Source organism: Lates calcarifer, linkage group LG6, assembly GCF_001640805.2.
Source record: "Lates calcarifer isolate ASB-BC8 linkage group LG6, TLL_Latcal_v3, whole genome shotgun sequence".
Lineage (NCBI taxonomy): Eukaryota > Metazoa > Chordata > Actinopteri > Centropomidae > Lates > Lates calcarifer.
The window spans coordinates 6,759,498-6,780,619 of NC_066838.1; the positions used below are offsets into that span (position 1 = coordinate 6,759,498).

The 21,122-nt window shown below is 41.5% G+C and overlaps 1 protein-coding gene across 1 annotated transcript; it reads right to left on the reverse strand.

The window, feature by feature from the left end:
• Positions 1-7: 7 nt before the first annotated feature.
• arhgef19 (Rho guanine nucleotide exchange factor (GEF) 19) lies at positions 8-20,621 on the reverse strand. Its single transcript, XM_018675168.2, is given in 17 exon segments — positions 8-1,961; positions 2,148-2,252; positions 2,334-2,413; positions 2,522-2,680; positions 3,863-4,026; positions 4,120-4,209; positions 4,307-4,381; positions 4,584-4,713; positions 5,037-5,189; positions 5,352-5,512; positions 5,642-5,898; positions 5,998-6,083; positions 6,168-6,300; positions 7,162-7,653; positions 7,741-8,077; positions 8,079-8,420; positions 20,249-20,621. Coding segments are annotated over 16 exon segments (2,898 nt in total). The 5' UTR covers positions 8,400-8,420; positions 20,249-20,621; the 3' UTR covers positions 8-1,806.
• Positions 20,622-21,122: the final 501 nt, after the last annotated feature.

Below are 21,122 nucleotides of genomic sequence, written 5' to 3' on the forward strand. Positions count from 1 at the left end.
CACAACATAAAATGTAATAATCTGTTTTTATTTCAGTGGTTAAACATTTACAGTAGTGAGGAGAACATCCAGTAAACATCCAGTGTATTACGGTATTTATATTCATTGGGTACTAGAAATTACTCTGACAGAAGTTCATAGTTATGGAACGTCATAATATCTGTTACATCTTTTTTCATATAAATTACAGTCAAAAAAGTAAATGAACCATTTCCTACTCTTTATACATGAAGCCATCTACAGTAAGGTCCATTTACATCAGAATCTCCTTAGAGAACAACCAGCTAGAGGAGTATAAATACACATGCTGCAACAGCAACCACTTAAATTACAACTAACAACTTAGATATAGAAAAAAAAAAAGTTGGGTTATAAACATGTGCCACTGGTAGAGTTTAATGTAGATTATAGTGGTTCATTAACAACAGGTCTCAGCTCAGTTACACTGTGCTCTTGATCATCTGGGGATTTTTACACCCAGTGGGGGAAATGATGTGGATGATGTTCCTAAATGTCATTCAGTGCTTAGTGTAGAACAGCATTATTTTATTTAGTATTATTAGCGTAATACAATAATGTTGACCTTTCATTCAACTGGTGCTAGCTGGGGCGTCTTTAAGTTTTAAAACTAAATTTGCACATTGAGTCTTTTAAAAACAGAAATGTCACATGCATTAAGTCTTTTTTTAAGTCCCAAAACAGCTGGACACTGGAGGTTTTAGCAAATGTTACTGAAAAAGGAGTAAACTGTGAATTTGTTGGGGACTACTTTGAGCGGTGGATTAATATACATTTGGTGGTCTAGGCAGTATTTACATGTTCCTGCCCATGTTCATGTGTGACTCACTGATGTGTTTAAATAGTTTTAAACAACAATAGAGGCATAAGCTTCATTAGGCTGTGACAGACAAAACTGTCAACAGGATGAGTTTATTGTTAGCTTTGCTCTTTTCATGGGCTTTGTTGACAATGATAAAAATATAGAGTACGGTCAGTCTAATCCTTTAATGAGATTAAGGCGCTGACAAATAATATTTGTGTAGTGCAGCCTTGTAAAGACGATAATTTGCTCTTCATTTATGTTACAGTTGAATCTTTAAAATAATGAAACAGGAACAGGGAAGGCAACAATCCACATCTTTGACACGTGGAGGGAAATGAACTAATGTTACTGTGGAGTAGTGAAATTAAAGCAGCACTCATTGTGAACAAAGACAAGAGATAAGAAGCCTCTGATGTGTCCTGATGCAGCTCAGCAGCACAATCTGCCTCGGGTGATTTCTGACGTAGTAATAATACATGGATGAATCTCCTGCATCTCACAGAGCTCAGTTTGATCAGGGAGGGATGGAAGTGTGTAGAGATAGATCTTTAGTTGCTACTATGCTACAAGCTGATCTGCTCTGACATGAACCGAGAAATGTACAAATTTACCTTTAGATGTTATTTACATTTAGTAGCTGTGTAGGTAAATGTGCAGACAGGCACACCACATTTACAACAGAGATGCTTCAATTTCTGCTCTGATTCTAAAATGGTACTGAGATGCATTTCCAGAAAGCATGCATAAATAAAGTAATAGCTCATACAAAGTTTAGGAACTACAGACTGATGTCAGCAGACTTTTATTGCATAAAAGCCTTAAATTGTGAGAGAGCAGTAGAAGCTTTATACTCTCATTTCAAGAATATATTCACAGTTAGCATGCTAAAGGAAATGTGTAAGAAACAACGATCAAGAGGCTTAAAAATTCAACTTATCAAATGAAATGCACCTCTGACACAGGACAAGCTGCAGTAGAAATGGTTAGTCCTCTCCCTCCAGTTTCTGTGTGACACATTTGATGCGTATATTTTCTCGAAGGTTGCGGAGGCGTGCGCTGCGACTTGTGATTTCCTCCACATAGGTTTTGGGGAACCAGCCCCGTTCCCCGTCTGACAGCCTGATGCCTTCTACCCAGCCTGGTGAGAGACACTCACATCCCTCAGACATCAAACAAATCTCTACATGTCGTTATCTACCGCTTGTTTAAAGTTCAGACGGCCAGTGAGATTCACAAACTTTACTTTTTATGGCCACAAGTTAATTTAGGTGCAGGTTGAAGCTGGTTTAGTTTATCTGAAGGAAGAGTTTACTAAAATTCTTACCATCACTTGTAATGGTCTTAGCATGAAGAATGTCGGCCTTTTCCAACGTTAACTCATCGTGCTCCTGGGACTGATAGCTTTTGATGCACTGAACCTGGGATATATCTGAGAGAAAAAGAAAAAAGATGAATTAGAGGGCGAAGAGGTTTATGCTGATTGGTGGTAAACGTCCAGCTCTCCACTGACCATCGTTCTCATTGGCCTGCTCGATGTCTTCGAGTGGATCAGATGGAAACATCGCTGTGATCCATCTCTGCTTCCCGCTCCTTCAAAGACACAAAACCAACCAGTCAGAGCACCGTTTGCTAAAGCTTCCAGTTCTGACTGAAACAAAGTTATTCTTGACAGTATCTGGACAAAGTGTTGTTACTCACTCAGTGTGTGATTTGAGCAGGATCTGGTGTTTGAGCTGCTGGCCTTCACACAGCTGCAGGTGGAAGATGAAGCCTGAGATGCCCTGCAGCTTCTGACTGAGATCCTTCACTTTCAGCTCTCCTATCTTGGCATGAACAAACACCATGAACTTCCATGTACTGCAAAAAAGAAGAAGAAGGAAAGAAAAAAAGACATTTATTTTTACTATTACTACAGTCATTTTACTATCAAGATGTTATGTTGTATGATGTTACTATGTTATGACCTGCTGGTGAATCTTTAAAGCCACTGCCAAATTTCTATTTGGGCATCTCTGAAGTCTAAGTTTAAGTTTGCAGAAAAAATAATCCTGGTGAAAATTTGTATCATCATGTGCTGCTTTCAGCCCCTTTAATGCTCACTGTTTTTGGTTAAGATCCATGGGGAGGTTTTTGTGCAGATTAAACAAATTAGATGTAAAGTTTTGGCTGTTTCCCCCTGCTTCCATTCCTTACACCAAGCTAAGCCAACAGGCTCAGCATAGCATAGCATACAGCCATGAGAGTGGCATCATCGACTGTTTTAAACTTTTACTTCAGTACACTCATGGTGTATGTATGCTGAGAGAGCACTGGCTCTGAAGAAACCCCCACTGTGAAATCTATTCTAAAATACAACCAAAGCTAATGGCTTCAGTCTGAGTTAATAAAATGAAGAAGATATTTTACAGTTACTGTGTGTGTTTTTTTTTAGAAGGAATTCTAAAAAGGTCTCCTCAGACAGTGTTTACTTGCTGAGCTGTGGTGGAAGGATACCTCCTGGTGTTTTCATGTAGGTTTGTTGTCAGCGCTGAAGTCTGTTTCTCCTTTGAACAGTGTTTCCTGTAGCACCGTCTTCACAGTTGAGGCTTAATTTTGGGTATTTTATAAGCTGATTCTACTATTCCTACTGACACTTTTGCACCACTGCAAATAATTACACTAAATTTTAAAGATAGTCTTTCTAGTGTCAGGTCCAAATAATCTGAGGGTGTTAACAGAGTGTTTGCAGATGGAGCAGGTGGTACATTAATGACACTGCATTTTAAACATTCTCACCACGGCCCTGCTGCCTAATTTTAGCTATGACATAACTTTAGTAAGCTTTTTTTTTTTTTAAATGAATCCAGAACTTTGTTCCTTATTTATACCAGTGTTCAGTGGAATCACTTCATTGCCAGTATGAGGAGAAATTATTACAGTTACAGTGGATTTTTCAACGTAAGTGGTATGTGAACAGTGCATTAGATAGACCTGAAAAAGTCCATCTTGTAACTACATGTTCCTTTCTTGCATATGATGGATCAACTGAGCATCACTCACTCCTTCCTCCTGGACAGCAGGAGACAGTCATTGAACAGGTGGAGGTACACGGGCTTGGTGGGTAACTTCAGCTTTGACCCAGAAATACTCATCGTCTGAGTGTCGACTTCCAGGAGTTCACCATGTTTCACCAGCCAGCGGGACTGAGAGATCAGAGGAAAGATCTACAAAGACAGGAGAGAAGTTAGTGAATAAAATGAAGACAAAAAATCTTAGACCATCTGGACACAAGAATAATCCACAAAGGCATCAGTCACCTTTCCCTCAAAATGAATTTTCTTATTGAGGTGAATAAGTTCCTCCATCCTCTTCATTGACTGCACACTGGAGTTACATTCTCTGATGATCTAAGAAGAAACAGACCAACACAGTCATTACTGTTGTGCCTCACCAGTGATAATACTGCTGCTCATCCAACTGGCTATTAGGGATGATAATCACCACCTTTTTTAGTTCGTTGAAAGCTTTTGTGGCCGTGTCCTCATCTCGAGAGCCTGGTGTCGTCCTCTTTAAGATATTCTGAAAAAATAAATAAATAAATAAATAAATACGTTTTCAAAGACATGCCAAAGAGAAAACAATACTCCTGTCATGCATTGTTGGGGGAAAAACCTGCTGTGGCAAATTGTTTGGCCAGTCGCAATATTACCCCATTTACAGTTTCACGTAATTGGGTTTCAAGTGTGAACATGAATTCTGCAGCTAACGTTTAATCATGTACCTCCACCAGCATTTTAAGCCGCGTGATCCTCTGAAATGGGAGGATTAGAAAAGAGGTCAGAGGAAGTCTTTGGCAGACAGGGTCCTCCTCCAAACGAGCCAGGATGCCGGGGAAACGAGGGTTGTCGTGCCTGAGAGGACAAGACCAACAAATTCGGAGAAACACTTTAATGACTTTTGGAGAAACAGGGTGAAAATTCCAGCATGCTATTTACCCTGACAAAAAAAAAAAAAGATCTTCAGCGAACCATCTGCAAGTTAAGTCATGCAGGTGTAAAACAACACCTGAACACCCTCAGAGGAAATTATGGACATCCAGCATGAAACAATTGGACTTTATGCACTGCAATCATGAATGTGCGCAGAGAGATAGCGCCTGCATACGTTTAAGTTCAGGTTTGGTTTCCAGATCAGAGTTTGATTTATTATACATGCAGTGGAAGCAGTTACTCACAGCAAACGTTGGTATGTCTGTTCTTGGTAAGCCTGGTTGGTTACATAAGGTAAATAGACTCTTCGCAGAGCCGGGCAGTGATCCAGGACGATGTCGCACACATCAAAGCGCAGAATGTCTTCCTCTAGTCTGTGCTCCAGGTCCTGAAGAAACCTACAGGCAGTGAGTGAGCAGAAAATACACTTAAAGTTGGGGAGGACACGGTCGAATCCTCGATTCAACCCTGCTTGGACACTCAGAGAAGGTGACGTGACAACTGAGATGATAAAACAAAAACCTGAGGGCATCAGAGATATCAGTGGTATTTTACTTCACCTCTCACTGACATCTTTGACTTCAGGCAGCTTGGAGAAGAGCCACTGCTTATCTTGAGCTCCCAGACACTCAGCAAGCTCCTGCGACAACATGAAGTGGTCCACAGCGATCGTCAGGCTGCGAATGTACGACGCTTCAGAGGTCACCAGCTCAAACTTTGCCTGAGTTGGGGAGGACACAGGATGTCAGCCTACCATACAGCACGTGAACTAGCAAACAGCTGCAGCAGTCCAACAGAGAAACGAATAAGACCCACATGCAGTTACAAAGCTGTGAAGTGTCTGACTGACCTCCTGTAATTTCCTCTCCTCGTTGCTGAAGTTGTCAAGCTGACCGCTGCTTCGTACGTCAGGGATATCCTGCCACAGAGCAAACGCAGAGCCTCGCGAGGAGCGAAAGGAGCTGGATGGAGACAAATTAGATGGAGACGGAGTCCCGTCAGATCCCTCATCCCTGAGCCCCTCCTCCTCTGTGCCTGGCTCCTTCCCCTGTTGCCTCTGGATCTCTCTGTTGATGGCGACATCACTGTACTCCTGGTACAGAATCGCTGCAGGAGGAGGCAGAAGTCAAACAAAAGACATGTTGACAATGGGAAAGATGGTTACAGGAAGATGAGCAGACAGACAGTTTAAAGAAAACAACTTACAACTAGGCAAAAACCTTGATAAGCGATTGGAACCAGCAACAGTTGGAAGTGTGCCCACGTCTTCTTCTATGGATTTCTTTCTCATTCTGAGTAAAAATGTGAAATGACATTAACACGTGTGCTTTAATTTTTACACTTTTTAAATGTCTTGTTTTTAAGTCTGAATTTACCCAAGTTTCGTGCTCCACCGATGCAAAGGCATCCCACTGTCACTGCTGGGCAGTGGAGGTGCAGGTCCTACAGGACTGTGGGGGGCGCTATCACTAGATCCTCCTGAGCCACGGTGCCTGGAGTTGGACTTATCTGGAGAGGATAAAAAGCAGGTCATGCAGAGGTGAGGTCAAATACTGTGCTGTGTGAACATTTCAGGATCTTGACATATATACAGTTTCTAGCCTTTTATAGTAGAAGAGGAAACAGCTGAGAATTCATTTCTATTCTGTGGTATTTTCAGGCGTTTTAACCTTTAACCTTTAGAGGGAGATGACCAGTATTAAAGCTCCTGAACCAGAGATGTAGCACTCACACGGCCAACATCTTAAAGGACAGGTTCACATTTTTTTCAAGTCTGTCTTACATGTTCGTTGGTTTGTCCATTGAAGCAGTTTCTGGTTGTTCTAATTGCTCATCCTGCTCATTATTGATCAAATCATTCCTTTCTTACATGCTTCCAGTCGAGGTAATGGGGGAACAAAATCCACAGTCCTTTTTCTGAGTTTATCAAATCAAGTGGATATTTTCCAAAATTCTAGAATTATAATATATATATTTAATTTTATACCATTAATCAACCTCTTGTGACATATTCAAAGTGCCTGTTTTGTCTGACCCCAAAATATTCAGTTTACATTGATAAAAAAAAACAAAACAGAGAAGCAGCAAACACTTGCATTTTAGAAGCTGGTACCATTAAATGTTTGTTTTTTTGTTTCTTTGATTGATAAATGATTTCAGTGAGGAATCAGTTCTCAAAAATGTTGATTCAGTCTCTCAGTATATTAACTGATAAACTGATTCATTGTTTCAGTGCTAAAGTAAAGCATTATGATCTCATGAATTGACAGTGATGACCACCACAGGTTCATGATTAGTTCCCTGTAGATGTCATTAATCTACAACAGAGCAGATGGCTGAGGTTTGACATCAGGTGGGACGTCTACTCACAGTCAGGGTTGGGGCTGAGGCTGTTGGAGCTCTGTCTGTCCCTGGAGGTGACCCGTGCAGACAGAGACTTCCCCAGCTTCAGGGTGAAGGAGTTCTTCCTCTGAGACAGCTGCAGTCTGGATATGAGTTCAGAAGCTGAGAAACGCCGCCGCTCTTGGTCCCCCTGGCGGCTGCGGGACAAAAAGTTCCCCCCCGTAGCACTGGACGTCTCTACACTCCCACTGCCTTCCCTCACCCCCAGTATCGAGTCCTCTATTATCTGCAGTGGTTCTTCAGGTAGATTAAAAATATCATCATGACTGAGGTTTGGGTGATCTGTCACGCCGTCTGTGGATGAGGGACTTGAGATGGCTTCCAGGGCAGATAATCCACTGAGGTCCTCCTCCAGGAAAGATGCAAAAGGACCAGGGAAGATGTAGTCTGCGTCCAGGATCGGGCTGCTGAGAGATTCATCACTCAGGCTGTCTGGGGAATAAACCTGCATCTTTCTCCCTGGAAACAAAAAATAACTTAATTAGATAAAGATAAAGTGTGTACAGTGTTTTAAAAGCCTGATTTGTTGTGTCACTGCACACTCACGGATCGACTTCTCTTTCAGTGAACCTTGTGAAGTCCTCCTCTGTGGCTGACAGGAGTCTGGGCTCTGAAACCCTGGACCTTCAGGTGAGGATGGTGAGCAAGGTAATTGAGATTCCCATGAGTCTCTGTTTGTGTACAGAGAGGACAGAGGGAAGGACAGAGGGAGGCTAAGAGCTGCGTGGAGAGGACGACATACCGTCGTGACAGTTCGAGTTCCATTGTGGCATTCGACCTCATCATCACCCGCAGGTGTATGAGAGTTCAGATTTAGTGTTGTTTCATGTTCATTGTCTGTCCTGTGGCAGCTGCTCTGCACGTCATTCAGTTTATTTAGCGATGTGTCTGAAACCATTCAGTGGCAGGGAGTGTGTTTTACACTGTGCATCTGGAATGACAGTTGGCCTGGGAGAGCCCAGACCGTTTAGTTTAGGAGTCACTGGTGGTTGTAGCTCAATAAAAGCCAGTGTTTCCTGCTGGCACACGGCGACATGCTTGTGGTGGCACGGGTGGAGGAGAGGCCGGTCCTCCTGGGTCTCGCTCAGAGCTTGGGACTCTCCTGAGCCAGGGATCCACATGCTGGGACTCTCTCCTCGGCAGCGAAGAGCGTGAAGGTGGGGCTGGAAATCAGGAAAAGGTGAGAATCCATACCCAGGGAGCATGGCTGAGCGAACACATGGGAGCTGCAGAAGGAGAGCGGGAGAGAAACACATAGATTAAAGCTCTATTTAACACTTCTTAATATAAAACACTGAAGACAAATTAACAAGCTGGGGAAGGAAAAGAAATAGTAGCAGCAACCACACACACACACAAACCCTCTGCAACACACTGGGATCATGTGTCTGTCTTTTTCTATTTCATCTCACCATTCATTAATTTTGTGCTTTTTTTGGTCACTTTAATTCAAAGATGATTTCCTTTAATTAAGCAGTCGCCTAAGCAATTAAACGGAAATTAAACTCTCCCCACAAGTCCTGAAAAAAACATGTTTAATTATCTTCTTGTCATTTGTTTTTACTTTGTTAATACATCATTTAAATGCAAATCTAAAAAAACTCTATTTATTGTCATCTATCAATTGATTATAATCAAACACTCTAAAGCAGTGTAATTATTCCAGTGGCACACTCCAGACTCCATAGTTGAGGGATTACAAGCAGGTAGAGCAAAAAATAATCAGCAATGAACGGCCTCAATGAAAATGCTATATGTGTTTTGTAAATGAAATGAACACAGAAGAAAATCCATGAAACACACTAATCAGAACATTCTGCATATTTTTCACTTGCATTTAAATTTTATTGACAGATGATGATGATGAAAATATGGGAGATGTTTGTGATTTCATTTACAGCAGGATTTAATTTCAATGTCCTAAATAAATAATAATAATTTAAAAAATCCTGTTACTAAAAAAGCATATCTAGATATCACAGCGATAAAAAATGCAAATCAGATGTACCTCCATTAACTGTGGATTAGAGAAGGAGAGGGGGTTTATATAGAGGATATGAATACAAATTCTGTTTGGTCACCTCTATAATTTGGATTATTTGCGATTAATATGTTGTTATCTATAATTTTGTGGACTTAATGAGCTGGGATGATTGAACTGTCTACAGTCAACAGGGGACAAAACAGGGAAAATTGAAAAGTTTCCATGAAAAACAAACCGTGCGTTCGTCTGAACCAGTACAGCAACAAACCACTTATCCTGCAATCAGATACGGTCGACTGGACACAGCTCACTGTTAGCAACTTAGCTTAGTGTCACCAGAGATTCCACAGACTCGACTGGGTGTTACACAGAACTGTATGTTCAATTATAATGAACAATAAGCAGAGTTATGTGAGTTTAATTATATTCAGACTGTCTGTGGATGTTAGTGTTGGTGGGGATAACTTTCTAAAATGGCCCCTGTACATTTTTGGGATTCATGCAGGACACACACACACACACACAAACACACACACACACACTAAGCAGACACCTCCTTGAATTAGCAAGATGGACGCTGAAACTATCGACACGTGCAGGTTGTTTCCCAGTTCAACACTGTGTGTCTTCACACACACACACACACACACACACACACACACATACACGCATGGACACGGACTTAAGTCTAGAGTAGTGTGTCTCCTGAGCCGTGTCTTCCTGCTCTAATTAAAGACCTCTCCACACACAGCACTCAGCCCCTGTACTTAACATCTCTCTCTCTCACACACACACACACAGAAACAGAAACACACCACCTCCAGACAGAATACCACAACAGACGAACACACAGAGGAAGAGAGCACATCCTCAGCACTCTCACCTTTCACCTGAGATCTATACCCATCTATCACTGTGGTTGTTGGCCTACCTTCCTGTCAGCCTATGTTAGCCAGCAGGCACCACTTCTGATTGAATATTTACAGTGGGTGTCTGTGGAAACCCGGCAGCGGGTCATAAAGTTAGCTCTCCTGACAGGCTGTTTAAACACACCACTGGAGCTCAGTCTCTTCTTACCCTCCTGCTTCCTGAGCAGGTAATCCTCCACTTCTGAGTTAAACACTAGGTAAAATGAATGGTGCAGACACACACTCACAACACACTCACAACACACACACTATCACATGCACAGAGCCATGCAGAGGTAAATTGGTTTCATATTTTCTTATTTAGTTTCATTTCTCCACAGTCACTGAACCATGTGATATTATTATTTTCTAATCAAATTACAATAGATAACAGCTCCTCATAACCCAAAGCATTTACTGTAAGTCATTTGTCCTTCCTGTAAATTCATATTTCAGCTCAAGCAGCTGAGACATGTAGTATTTGTTCTCTCAGGCCATAAGTCTTTGTCTTTTCATGAAGCTAAGCTATGTAGATTATGAATTAATCATACTGTGTGCCCAAAATACAATTCATTCCCATGTTTTAATTAAAACATTTGCACATTTTACTATTTCATTTGGGGCCCTGTATATTCCTGTGCAGCTGTTCCTGTTAGCTAGCAATAAGTTAGTTTAGCCATATTAACTCACACCAGGTCCATTTAGTAGCTTTTCTGGAGCTTTTGTTGAACCACATACTCTTCCTCAGCAGATGAAGTTTTACTTTTTTTTTAAAAAGTGTTTTGTCAGGAAAAGTAAAGAAATTGTACTAACTGAAGAGTATGAGTCAATAAAACGGTGACTTGGCTTAAGTCTATTTTCAAAATCAAAACTTCACAAACAGTGAACAAAAAATGAACAATATATTAATATATTTGTTTTCTAAGCTGCTGCCAAGGCTTTTTTTTTGTCAGCTCCACCATTACCACTGTGCAGTGCATTGTGGGAGAAAACTACACTGATTTCAGTCTGCACACTGACATTCTTAAGATCGCTTCACTTTGTCATTATTCCACTGTAAACTGCTGCGAATGCTCAAAACATAAACTCACTGTAACATGTGCAGAGTCTGGGGCACACAGAAGGTCACACACACTGTGGATGTTAATTGTTAACTTTTTTATCTCTTTGATGTATTTGTGTTCACACACACACACACACACACACACACACACACACACACACACACACACACACAGAAATTATACCCTTCAATTCATGTATTTTTATCTGTGATTTAGGGTTTAATTATCACAGTGACACACTGTAAATCTTTATGAGATACATATATTTTATAATATACCTGTAATTTACATGAACAGTCTCTTAAGAAGATAAAAGCATAAATGAATGCTTTTCCTGAAAGTATAAGTTTATGTTTATAATGCTGTTTGTTTGTTCAGAGAATCACAGAGTAGAAATCACAGTTTACCTTCCTTCTTATCAAGCTCACATGTGCTGTATGATGTGAATATGAGGCTGCTGAAAAGACACACCTGTTCTTGTGTTAACGGTAGGCTGCCCAGTCAATCCTACTGCACACACACACATACGTAAGGTTGCATGTATGCATGCACACACACAAACACAAGTACACACACACACACACAAACACACACACACACAGCAGTGCAGGCACAAATGGTTACCTGTTCCCCGCTGCAGACAAAGGCAGCCTTTATCTGTGAGCCTGGGCACGGCTGCCCTGAGCACAGGACACCTGAGAGGGTGTGGGAACTGCTTATACTGATCCACTCATATAGTGCAGCCACTGAGCCATATAAACAACCACAGCTGCATAATGACACAAGCTTATTGGTGTCTGAATGTGATTACTGGCTTGTTATACTGTAATCCTGCTATAGATGTATAGTATTATCTAAACTTTACTTACTTATCTGCAATCTGTCATATGAGATATCTTCTTGTTTACAGTGTATTGTCTAGAAAAAATATATATTTAATCATCTCTCAGTATTACCCTAATGAACATAATCCTGCACCAACAGCCAGCTCATCATAAATCTACACAATCTTTGTAGTAAATTAGTTATCTGCTCATTTGATCATGAAACCTCAGAGATCCCAAAAACTGACAATAAGTCTCACACCCACATTTATCAAAACATGAAAGCATCCGATTACACGGACTGCACATTCCTCACGCTGATACAATTATATCAAGCTATTAAAATTTCAATTCCAAAGACATGTAATTTCCCTTGTCATAGCAGGCTGTTATTTGTGACTGTTATGGACTTTGCTGCCAGTGTTTCCCCCTGTAATTTCACTAGGCTGCTGTAAGACGGCGTGTCTGCATACAGCAGTTAATGAATGGCACTCTGGCATGCCTTTAACGCCAACAGCCATATGAGGAGCATTTTTAATTGTCATAGTTTTCCTCTTAAAGGTTTCAGAATAATCCTTTAATGGAGTGTATCACATGAATGAGAGCATAAATCCATTCCTGATTCAGCGTCATGACAGTCAGATGTTGTGTAATCGCATAATTAAAGTCTGTCTGATGTTTGCCAGGGGGATATGAGGGTGTTAAAACAAATGGATTCACCTTTGGAGCTGTTTGTAGTTCATGAAGGTGAAGAAATATATTTCTACACTGTTTACTCTTCTAATGTCAGGGAGGGGGAGGGTGACTCTGCTTTTAAGGGGAAGATCCCTTTTCCAAGAGGACAAGGATCATTGTAAACCTGTGTATGGTTGATAAGAGATTTTACTGTTGATAAGTTCTTAACTATCTGCAACACTGTCTGCTGGAAATTACATTTCTTGGCTGTAGCACTTAATTCATTCAGAATATACGTTACCTCTGAACATAATCCATCTGATTCTTACATTTCCTACAAAGCACATTTTCCTGTTTGACTTCAGTTGTTTAGAAATATAATCTCCAGGAGACAGAGGTGTTATCTGATGAGATTTCTGAGGCTGGCAGCAGCAGCAGTGTGATCCTGCAGGTCTGACTGTCACATATCAATATATCATTCAAACATCAAACATCCCTCAGTTCATCGCAAGTCTGGCCAGGACTATTTGTCTCTGACTTTCAAACTAAAAAAAACAAAACAAAAACAAAGCAGCTGGCATGGGAGTCTCAGTTTTCACCTGTTGTACAAAATCAACTTTTAAATTCTTCCAACAGTTTATAAAACACTTCATTGTTTTGCTCCTTAGTACGTTTCTGACCAGCTCACTGACAATAATCACACACTTTTCATGTCCTCAGTCTGGGGTTTTCCTAGACTGGTTTTTCACAGGCCTGGTCCAGCCACTTTAAGAAGAAGTCCTCTGTATTTTCCTTTCCGTCAACAAATCCCACTAAAGTATAAAAAACAACAATGAACTGATCCAACTATGAATATGGGCACTGTAGTTTATGTGAAGTTATTCCCACATTGTGTCCTACTGCTGAAAGTGTCAATCGGCAGCTGAAAATAGTCCCTGACAAATGCACTATTTATCTCTGTTTTAGTTACATTTGCTAAAAACTACAACTAAAAAACTACATAATTGCTAAATTATTAGCCTTTTTAAAAAACGAAACAATATATTTTTGACCCATTTAAGATAAATGTCTTCAGTAGAAAACTGAGCTTGTGAGATTAGGTCAGGCTTTAGCAGGATTGCAGTCTCACACTGTTAAAAGTCACTTTTTATCCTTTAATTTTGACATGAAACAAACAAAAAAAAAAAAAAAAAAAAAAAAAAAAAAAAAAAAATCCAAAACAGAGTTTCAAGACATTACCAATCTTCCTGCTCACATTTCAGGATGTTGCCACAACTAACATTGAAGCTTTAAAGACTAAAAGCCTCATTCTGAAGTCAACAAAACAACAAATGATAAAGCAAAGTTATTTTTCAAACACTTTACAAGGCGATGTACAGTATGAGAGACCTGGAGTTCTGGTGTTGTTCCCTGGTTGAGAGAAAGAAGGTGGGGTCATCACCCTCTGGTGTTAAAGCCACAAAAAATGAAATGACAGTTTGAGTATTTCAGGTCGTCCTGATGCTCTGGTGGTTCAGATGTGGTTTGGTTCTGGCTGAGAACCCTTGTTATTTCCTCAGCCCCATGTTTCCTATCAACTGTCCCCCTAACAAATAAAGATAAAAACAGCCAGAAAACATTGATTCAAATCTGCATATTTCTTCAGTAGTTTTAAAAAAATGTCTGTTAAAGTGCGGGTGATTAAACTCTGGACATCCAGCCAGATTATACTGTATTAAATGACAATTTAATCATCTTTAATAATCTGTTCCTTCCCCCACACACTTTTCTGTCTGTGAGCGTGAGTCTGGTGTGTTTGGTCAGACAGACTGGAGTGTCCTGACAGTGTGGTGTGACCAGCTCATGTGTGTGTGTGAGATCGCAGTGTAACTCGGTCACATCAGACCACTAATTGCCAAGCAGTAGACTAAAGAACCCAGCATTGTCTGCCGAGACAAGACATGACATCACTCAGCGTCACTTCGGGGAAAACCAGCCTCCTGCTCTGTGTTCAGCGAAACCAGTTTTTGTAACATTTTCTCTCATATCGTGATGACACTTTGTTAAATCGCCAACAAGATGCTGCAGCTTTAATGTACAAACCTCAAATCCTCGCCATGTATTTCACAGGGTTGTGTGCTGGTTTTCTATCAATTCTTTGATGCAAATTGTAATGTGTTGACATAAAAACGATTAGGGGCAACCTGGAGCTGTTTAGATTCAGACATTAGGCAATAAGTTCCTATGATTGCTTGAGGTTGACAGGTTTTTTGGCCAATAAATAATGTTGCTGTGACACATTTGCCTTGTTGTTAGTTGAACAATTGGACTATGAAGTTTGACTTTTTCCATATTAATTACTGAAAATTCTCCCAATGGATCTTGTATTGTCAGATTAAACTAAGTGATGTACCCTGACTGAGCTGATGGAAATGTGTGTAATTTGAATTTTATCTGCACAACATTAATATACACCTAACATACCTGGATGAAAAGATAAGAGCTATCTTTTTGGTATTTTAATGGGCTTCATCTAAATCTCTCAGTCAAAACAAACTCTTCAGAGAGACATGAATTCCAATCAGAGGAAGAACAGCAGATGTCAGGGTGACGCACTAATCTGCATTTTTCTCAAAGATCAGATGCCTGGATGGTGTGAGAACAGTTGAGTGAATTCAGGTCAGGGAGTTTCTTGGTATTCGTTCCTCTTCCAGCCTCCACCCACTGAGACAGGTGAGCACCCCAGAGGCTACGGAGGAGGCGGGTGGTGGTGGGGGGTTACCCAAATGTTTACACACGGTGTGGGTCCTCCTAATCCTCCTCCACAGCCTCGGGCAACTTACCCACGACCTCCTCAGACACTATGAAGATGCATACTGACAACATGGCTTACCATCACACAGAGCTATGACACGCACACACACAGGGCACACCTGAATGTGAGTTTGTGTGTGTTTGAGACGCTATCAGCCTTTGATTGAAAGCGACAAGACGTAGCGAGGCCCTCCCTGACCTTGTCTCACCCACTGGTATTTCCACTAACACAAAGGGACAAACAGCAATCTCTCATTTAAAAGCCTGAAAAAATGGCGACCATCTCACACGTAAACGCCAAGACTTTTGGACCTTTAACCTCCCCTCCCCCTGCCTCACTCTACCAATCATAACAACTGCACTCAGATAAGCAGGAGACACAGGAGACACACAGCCAGGATGGTAAAGACACAAAGGAGCTATTGACAAACTTATGGAAATAACCTGATCTAATTATGGTGCTTTGTCATAAGTCACAAAAGCTACCAAGTTGATGAAGGGCCAAGGATCCAACATGCAGTAAATCCAGAAAATCTCATAATCAGTACCTTCTGACAGGCGATGGTTATCCGTATGACTTGAAGAGAAGGAGAACTGATTTAGGATGGTTTCTGGCAGGTTACATGAACATATGAATAGTTAAATCCAGTGCATTTGTTCAATATGTCCAGAAATACACTTCATCAAAAAAATAAAAAAATTAACTTAATGTAAATCTATTATATATATATATATATATATATATATATATATATATATGTAACTTGGGTTGAGCAGGAATGATCTCTTTTGAGAAGTGTGTAACTTTATAGCACTACATCACACACAGAAGAAGTGAGCTCTGTAATTCTTTCTTTCATTTAAGCCCTCAATGAATTTTATGTTTGCTGCAAAATAATTTTCTGCTTTAACAACAGTTTCTTGGCGTGATGTGTCAAAGAGCCCCATCCTCAAATATTCTCCAAGTGTGGCTGGGTGACATGTCCCTTCATTACCATGAGGATCTGCACTGCTGTTTATCCTAAGTCAAGCCCCTGATACACTGCCCAGTATTCATAGCAGCCCCTGCTGCTATGAATACTCACTCGAGCATCACCTGTGTATTACTCCAGTGCTGAAAATAGTCCCCAAACAAAGTATTCAAACTATTCAGTCCTGTTTGAGAAACTACAGTACCCAGCTTTTTTGTGCGGAAATTGCTTAGCTTTGATTAGAAATTAAACTTGTGACCGATTTTCATGGAATTTCATCTTCAGTGGGAACCAATCGGCTCAGGGCAGGGTTGGGAGTTTGAAAAGCTGGAGAGAGATGGATGAATGCATTGTTAGTTTTGTTTTTTTCATGGGGTTTGTTGACAGTAAGAAAATATAGAAGAAAGCCAACCTCATCCATTAAATGTTAAAGTCACTTGTCCAATAAAAATAAAAAGTCTTATCCTTTAATTCACTCTCAGAGTTAAAGAGATTAGTTTCCTGTTGATGGACCAGTGAGTTTGTGGTGAGTGAGTAACAACAAAAGACACACCGTCTTTTTGTTGCCGTTCATGGATCTGCAGTAGTTTCATTTCAGATTTTGTTTTCTTCAGATTTAAAATCAATGAAAAGGAGGAGGCTGGGTTTGCTGTACTCAAACTGTCAATCAGAGCACTTTGATTCCAATCTGATCCTTTGCCACTGAGCTCTCCAGAGGCTGACCTACTTTACAACAAATTGCTGATGCATCTCTTGCATTCATCTTCTCTTGTGTTCACTCCTGTGCTGTTTTTTCAGCTCTCTGCTCCACTTTTTCCCAGCTGAGCAACAGCAGTTTCTCCTCACCCCCCCCCCCTCCTCCTCGCTTCTTGCTTTTATCATCTGGACAGGTATGCACAAGCCATCCGCTGGGCTGCTTGTTGTTTTGAAATGTGATCGGGTTAAAGCAGAACACACCTAACGAGCTGACCATCCAGAAACCATTCCAGTTTAGCCCAGAGCTAAAGCTATAAACTATTTACAGACCAAACTCTGAATATCAGCAGTGTTATCAGGATTAGAGCGATGAATCGAGAGAGCTAAAGAAGAGTTGTGGCTGTTGTACATGAGAGCAACACCTGGTTTGTATGTGTGTGTCTTTTTTTTCCTCAGAAGAGCAAAGAGGCAAAAAACAACCAATTTAGTAAAAAAGCATTGTCTCCTGAACCTGAAACTTCTCATCTTGCACAAGTACAAATGTGAAACACACACCTTGTTGCATTGGCCAAGTCAGCATGTGAAATAACCTGAAGGCTACAGTGCTAGACAGGTGTGTACCAACGCAGCCAGGGCAGAGATCGGCACACGTCGCCTCCGGGCTCCAGTTTTAACCCTGAGTATGTTTTAATCTTCTGGGCCAAATATTCTCAGACACAGATTTACTAATAAATGACAGAGCCTGAGCACTGCTGCCCAAAAAGTGAATGATTAGTGCTTTCAGGGAGTTGGAGCACTCTGGGAGTCTCAGAACTTATCTGTTCTATCTATGAATCAAAGTCAAACAAATTATTATATTATTATTGACTCCGTAGGTGGTCTGTTTTACAGTCCAAGTTTGAAGACAAGTTCATGTCCTACTTAAGAAGCAGCCAGCCCCCAGATGAAACCCCCCCGACACACGGAGACACTTTTCCACATTCCCTGGATGACTCGGCACGCTCATTCCTCTGAAATTGACCACTAAGCCAGGGCAGGAGACAAACAAAGAAACTCAGCTACACACGTGCAGGAGCAAGGGCTGCTATTATGGGCAATTAGGGCCGCTGCTATTTAGGCCACAAGCCAAAAGGCTAGGAAAGTGACTGAAAATATCAGTGTCACTGATGTTTAAAGGGCAGGTTGTTTTCAGTCAGTGGTGCCTAATGATTTTAGTCTAGTTTTAAACTGAAACAGGTCAATGCAAAACATATAGAGTCACGTTCAGGCTAGCGGCTGAGCATGTATGTGTGCATATGTGTGAATGTAAACACCATGAGGAGTGCAGGTAGAATTTACATGTGAGGTTAGCTGGTGGAGGTCAGGAAGATAAAGAGGGTAGGATGATGGCGAGGTGTGGTATCCTGGATCGTTTCCCCACAGCGCACGCACACGCACACGCACACACACACTCGCTCAGACAGCCACTGTCTGAGTGGCAGGTGATGAGGCAGGTGCTCTCCAGACAGCTGTGTGTGTGTGTGTGTGTGTGTGTGTGTGTGTGTGGGGAGGGGGGTCTGTGGTGAGCTGGGTTATAAATCTGTGAGTGATCTGAGCAGGCATGCAGACTGAAACCAAATCTATAGCAGTGCGATTACGGGCTAGAAATTCAATCACAGCTAAATGAAATCAGCTGCTCTGAATCTTATTTATTTTCAAATCTTTACGAGTATTCAAAAAGATACACCGTTATCAGAAGTGTGCCTTCAGACAGGGGATCTGCCGCCTGTAATAAAGTGCAGTAAAATGGTTCAAAGTCCTGATTTATGCTTTGTGCTGGTACACGTCTGCCCAACGTGCAGGTGGTGTGTTCGAGTAAGACACACTGTAGTAAATCAGATTATCCAGAAACCACCCACAGCTATCTAATTGTGCTCCAGCCAAAACATGCACCCTTCAGACGATCCATACGCGCAGCAGCAGCAGCAGCAGCAGCAGTCGTCTCACATGACGATACACTTACTCATCAGGACAGCAGACAGCACAGCAGCCATCACCTCAGCTCACCCGCTCTCTGACGGTGTTTGAAAGATGTTGAGAAAAAGTCTGGACGGTGGTAATCAGTTTCAGGTGTGAGACACAAGCACCACACTGAGATGAAGGGAGCAGTTTCCGTGGTATTAAAAATGAAAACCTGGAAGCTGAGTGTTATTATTGTGTTTATCCCTCATGAAGCAGCATCAACAAATCAACCAGCTGAATGACTCCCCACAAGAGAAACAAACAGTGGGTGAGAGGAAACTAAAACTACAGTGTACGCACACAGATCCATGTATGGGCCTCAGTTAACAACCTGAGGCTTTGGCTTCTCCTGCAACTACAGGCAGAGACGGCGTTTGAGTCTTATGCTAAAATATCCACACAGAGAACAGAGCAGAGTGTGTATGCTGCGGCGCCAAGTTTCAGCCATGTACAGTTTTTTAACAACCCCTCATCCAACATACTCCAGACATGCACTTACCTGCCCTGCTCTGCAACAACTCATTGCTGCACTGTAACCATCACATTCAAGGCTCACCTCACTCTGCACTGCCTAGGGAGCTGCTGGAAACATTACTGATGCAAGCAGCAACTTCTTCCAAGAGAATAAATGAATAAAGAAGCTAATGATTCCACTGGCAGCATTTATGCATCTACTTGAGCTGGATATCTGCAACTTTTGTGTTGCAGGAAAGTGAAAACAACGGTACAACTGTCAAATTACACATTTTTACACTACACCACTGCAGCACACATGCATATGGACATGGATGTTATTTAAACGTCTGGTTTTCTGAGCAGAGACAAAACAAACACATCTCACTGCCGTATTGTTTCCTGGATCCCTCATAGAAACAGTATGAACCTTTGTTGTCAGAACATATATGCTGTCAGATAAATGTAATGCACCTGACAAGCTGCCACAGCACTACTTTCTCTCAGTTACCACACAAAATACAACCTGCGCTCTCAGGCAAATAACACAGCTCGACTTTCACTACCAGCAGCTAAATTCTCCAACTTACAGCAAAGCGGTATTAACAAGAACATGTGTTTGTGTTTCTTTGTTTTGCTGGTTTTTCTATACAGGAGTTATGGTGTGTGTTTTCCAGTACTGTACCTCATTGGCGTTAGCAGCCTAGTGTGTGTGCTGGCTGGTGGCCAGCAGCAGTGTGTGAATCCAGGCCATCTCAGGGTCAGACTGAGCCACTCTGCTATCCATTGCTGCCTTGTGTTCCTCCTGGCTTCTTTCCTCCCTTCTCCTCCTTCAGCTTCCTTTTTCTTTTAAACACAGCCCAGACTTTTCAGATCTGTGCTCCTCTGCCTGACTCTTCTTCTTCCTCTTGTTCTCCCGCTCCTTGAGAAAATAAAAACAGGTTGAAAAACAGCCACCACTTGCTGCTCTCAGAGCTACTTACAATGCAGATCCCCTCTCTAAGCTCCTCTGCTCTCCCTTCCCTCTCGCTCCTTTTCCCTCCCTCCCTCTCTCTCTCTCTCTCTCTCTCCCTGCTACTGTTGGGGAAGTGCTCGCTCATTTTCTCTCTTTCTCCTCCCCCTCTCTCGCCCTTCCTCTAACTCTAATAGTTATTTAGTGTCTCATTTCAGCACCTGCTTTGAGACAGGGAGAGGAGGGAGCAGACAGAGTTGGAGAGAAAAATGTTGCTCCTCGGTGGGAGTGTGTACAAGTAAAAATGTGCATGCATGTGTCTATATGATGCTGGTAGGATCTACTTTATCAGTAGATGTATGGATTGTGTGTTTGTTTATGTGCTGTGTGTGTTATTTGAATGTGTGAGAGGTTCATTTACACATACAAATTCAGAACAAGCACCAATCCTTGCATGTTAAAGTGTACATTTACATGTTAGTCTTGGTGCATGTATACATTTGCATCACTGCGGGTGCAGAACTACCACTAGAAACGACTGTGGCTGTGTGTGCGCACGTGCATGCAGCTTTCACTAAACATCAGGCTGTGAGATGGTGACAGAAAG